The 4,969-nt window shown below is 34.4% G+C and overlaps 1 protein-coding gene across 1 annotated transcript; it reads right to left on the bottom strand.

Annotated features, from left to right (window-relative positions):
- Positions 1–217: 217 nt before the first annotated feature.
- Positions 218–4,140, bottom strand: LOC107767105 (uncharacterized). Its single transcript, XM_075253356.1, has 3 exons — positions 3,888–4,140; positions 1,388–1,594; positions 218–655 (listed from the first exon to the last, which is right to left on the bottom strand). The coding sequence occupies exons 1-3, from the start codon at positions 3,989–3,991 to the stop codon at positions 373–375; spliced, it is 594 nt and encodes a 197-aa protein (XP_075109457.1). The 5' UTR covers positions 3,992–4,140; the 3' UTR covers positions 218–372.
- Between the last annotated feature and the right edge of the window lie 829 nt (positions 4,141–4,969).

Consider the following 4,969-nt stretch of genomic DNA (forward strand, 5'->3'; position numbering starts at 1 on the left):
TCAAGTTAAGCGGACCAGTAATTACTTTACTACTCCGTGCCTCTTATACAAAATAAAAACTAAAAATAAGGCAGCCCCGTGCACTAAGCTCCCCGCTATGAGCTGGGTCCGGTAAAGGGCCAGACCACATAAAAACGTTGTGATTCAAAGTGAACCATTTGTTTATGTTCTTCAAGGCTAATAACTGACTCAAGATGTTACTCTGTAGCTCACAAAATAGGAACAAATCAACAGTGATATCAATTTAAATAAAGGAATCCATAATGATATTTATAATTAGAAAGACAGGAAATCATGTTTTTTACATAAGTTTGTACTAACAATTCCATATTGGCAACATCAGAATGACAAATAGAAAGTAGAACAATCTTCTTAAGCACTGCTCTTGATAACTTCATCATCTGCATAACTTGCTTTCAGCTCGCCCTTAACATCTGCGTCTTGGAAATAATCCTCGCGAGCGTTATCAGCTAACATCAAAGCCACCAACCAAAAGAGCGCAGAATCAAGAGACAAAAAGGCGCCTCCACCAAGAAGACCGGTCTTGGTTGTTGGGCAATCAGTTTGCAAGTTGTGATGGATGTTGCGCGTGATATGAAGTTGCTCGGAGATTGTAGGCCACAATATTAATGCTGCTGCTAAACCAGTTGTGCCCCTTTGATTCAAAGGCAGAAAATACCAAAAGAACCATAAGTTCAGTCACTCACATACAAGAACAACAACAACAACAACAAAAAACCCAGTGTAATCCCGCAAGTGGAGTCTAGGGAGGATAATGTGTACACAGACCTTACCCCTACCTTGTGAAGGTAGAGAGACTGTTTTAGGTTCAATCACTCACATCCCACCAAGAAAGTGAACTCGATAGCATCATTTTTAGTGATGAGATATAAGTTCAATCACTAAAAGAGGAAAAATGAGGCAACTAAAAGACAGGTTCATGTTCACACATGCATATTATGTGCCCTCCCGCAGTTGCATTTTTGTGTGACTAAATATTAACTTCCTTATCCTTGTTGTCATCGACATCATCTTCATCATAATTCTTATTTTAATTGTTGTTATTATAAAAAAGGAAAATTATTGTTACTTTTATACCAGTCAGACAACATTATTAGTGTTTTTATTTGTAGACAATGAAAATCAAATGAACAAGTATGTTACCAAGAATGATGTATTTACCAACTCGTGGGCAAAAACAGTCAACATAAGACATAGGGAATAGTGAACTAGGATTAAGGCTCAGGGTCTATCCAAAACAGTCTCTCTGTCCTGGGTAAGGATAAGGCTGCATACAATGTTGTTGAATAGTGAACTAGGATTAAGAAAAAGGTCAATGAATGAAGAGATTAAAAACAGTGCAAATGACCGGTTGAAGAGTACTTACAATGCGATGTTGAGGACCACAACAAAACTAGTGTTTTTGAGCAAAGCAGCTTGTGGGATTGATTTCCCTTGATACGGATAAAATAACGACAGGAAATCGGCCACAGAAGATGCAACAAGAAGAGCAAAAGACAAATAGCCCAAGGCAACAGTAGGGTCAGACTTGTATTTACAAATAACACGCCTTTTCCTGGTATTGCAGTCCCAGCTGCAATAAACATAACCAAAAAGTTCAAACTAAGGGAGGACGAAATAACAAAACATACAAGATACTTAACCACTATATTGTGCATCTACTCATCAATGATGCTCAATTGTCTACACTTCTCACAAAAAAATTAGGAGGAATCATCTTGTTTCGCACATTATACTTTTCACAATCTACAAATAGTTACAAGATAAGTGTTATATTACTTGGAAACCGCCACACTGCCTGACATACCACAAATAGGGGAAGAGAAAATCAAGAAACTGTTCCATGTTAGCTTTTTATAAGATTATTATAAAGTAGACAAAAAACCTCCAAGAACATTATATATTACATGTCTAGCCACAATTAATAAAGTCTTAATTGCTCTGTCATTTGAATAAGAGTAATTTAAGCCATGAAGCATCAGCGCAATATCCTGCCATATTACAATGTAACCTTTGATTCTATAGTTCTCCCTGTCTACGGGGTATCACATGAGTAGAATAAGGCACGTCTTTGAACTCGACCCTTAAAAAGGAAAATATTACTCCCTCGGTCCCAATTTATGTGGCATCATTTAGATATTGAGAGTCGAAATTCTTAATTTTGACCGTGAATTTAGACATAAAATCTTTAAGTTTTTTGAAATAAAATTTACATATCCGAAAACTACATACAAAGTATTGTAAGTCACAATTATTAACAATTTATAATATCTAAAAGGCATATGAAAAAATTACAGTCAAAGAATAAGTCGTTACTCTCGAAATCCGAATAATGTCACATAAATTGGGACAAATTGAGTACTCAGTAGCAAAGAAATTTTCTTTTGCAATGCTGACAATTTCTCGATACCGCACACTACTGAGAAGAGAAGACATATGTTCCTATAATAATATGGTTCCTAGAGCTGCATGGAAGGTTTACTTTCACTTGGTCAATAGCAATGGACTACAATATAGCTGAAAATTTATAGAAAATGGATAACCTATGTCAGTTGCTATTTATGTGCAAGCAATTGGGAAAGAATGTGAATTATCTGTTGCTACAATGCCACATAGCAAGTAAAATGATGGACAAGGCATCAATGGTTAATTTCAGCTACTAAATTTCCCCTGTCAAACCCCCATATTTTATTTTTCAGCTAAACCCTACACCTCTTAAATCCCATGTCAGGGAGTCAATATTGATCTTTTTGCAATTTGTTGCATTGATGACTTGAATCACCAATCCAAATAACTGGAAGCTGCTTTACACTTGCCTCTTCGTCAAATTACTCTTTACAAATATGACAGAAATCCTTATCATAAACTTAGCAAATTACAATCATTAAATTCTTCCATTTCTCAAAATCACACATCATGTCGAGCAATACTCAGCTAGCAAACCAAGTCATCAAATTTGAATTTTGAAAAGAAAAATGTAATGTCAACAGCCCGAGCGAAAGTGAGGAAGATCAAAATTCACCAAGAATTGGGCTAGGAAACACCATTCATGTTACTGTTGGTGACATACTGACCATTCACACATAGCAAAATAGGGCATTACGGCCCATATGTGACTGGCTAATTGGTCACCGTTAATCACATTTTCCAAATTAAATCAAACATACTGAACAATGTCCTAGTCCAACTTAAAAGACAAGAGTTAGTAATGTCAAATGTTTTATTCCTTATACATACAGCTCTCCAAACTTAGAATAAACCTTTTTAAAAACTTAATTAAGTCAAAAAAATTAAAGAAAAATAAAGGGGTTAAAAATTCTCGGTAAATGTGCGTGTTCCATCCTGCCGCATACAAAAGCATGTTATTAAATGCAACACGTTTCTAAATTTAACCAGTCTTTTTTGGAGTACATGAAAAAGTTAAGTAGCTTAAGAAAGTAGAATAACATCAGTTTTCGACATAACATATTTATTTTAGCATCTCAAAAAAATTAAAATTTGATTTTACTTTTTATTCTACAAGAAGATGGAAACTTGTTTCCTCATAAATTAGAATTAAGCTGAAAGTTCAACATGATAATTGGAAAAGTTTATAGACGCCAATTTATATCAAGTGAAAGAGCGCGAGCTTAGCTGTGTTAAAAGGATAGATTGTCCAAAGTTACAATCAAGTTTAAAGACTTCATTATTTCCTTTTATTCATAGTTCAATTTTTAATCAATAAAGTTCATTATTTTCTGAGGAATGATATTGGGGCAGGCCTAATATCACCGAGTTCCAAACATTCTAGGTTATGCTGTTTTTTGATGATCAAAATAGAAGAATTAAGACTAGGGTTTAGGGTTTAGAATCTACGGATTACTAACCAATGGGGCAACAACGAAGTCGAAGCCGCCGTGAATGTTGAGAGACAGAAGTTGAGGCATGTCATCGCTGAACTCCGTCTCGACTCCACAGTACTTGGCGTCATTTTTCTCGTCTCCTTGCCTTTCTCCGAGCGGCATTTTTAAAGTTCCTTCTACTGCGATTGGAGGCCGAGCTAGAAGAGCTCAAGTGTGAGACTGAGAGTGCTCGTACTATATATGAAGGGCGAACTGCGAAGGGCGGGGTTTTGCGAGGGCTTTAGCCTATATATGTGGAGGTGGCTAGGGTTCTGAATTTAATCGGGTCGGATCATTTCGGGGAAACCGAAACCCGATTGGACAAACCCGGGTTGAGGGGGAAGCAAACCTTTTTCTTTTCTTTTGGGGTCAATATGGAAGTTAATATTAGTAATAGTAATATGTAACATGTCCTTTGGCACGAAATACAAGTTATACATAAATTATAACATAAAGATTAGTTACGGATGAATTAATAATACATAATTTATTTTTTATTTGTGTTTGGCTCGTTCTTTAAAATTAGATATATAATATAGAGAAGTTAATTGCTCGAGAGAATTACCAAAAAAAAATAGATTTTTTTCTCAGCATAACTATAAAATTACATAGATGTATGTGTAACATGTTAAGGTTTGACATAGTAATTTGAAGAATACAGGTAAAAATATGAATTCAAAACGTTTTGTCTTTTTATAATCATTATTTGAGGTAAATTATCTAATAGTGTTATTTTCAGTAAAAAAAAAGTTGTTTAGGCCGATTATAAAGTTTTTGGTACCATTTTCAAGTTAACGTGAAACAATTTCAACATTGCCTAACATACGTAATATGGTCAAAGTGAAAATGTTTTCTTAAAATGGAAAAAGCAAGCTAAAGTGGCAAACTCCTCCAAAACTCATTTTTCTTATAACTAGCACCTATACTATTATTATTATTATTATTATTATTATTATTATTATTATTATTATTATTATTATTAATCTTTTACACTCAAAAGTTTACACGTTTGACTTGCTAATATTATTACTAGTCTTTATATATTTTTTCTGAAAAAAAATTCCACA

This window comes from Nicotiana tabacum, chromosome 5, assembly GCF_000715075.1.
Source record: "Nicotiana tabacum cultivar K326 chromosome 5, ASM71507v2, whole genome shotgun sequence".
Taxonomy (NCBI): Eukaryota; Viridiplantae; Streptophyta; class Magnoliopsida; order Solanales; family Solanaceae; genus Nicotiana; species Nicotiana tabacum.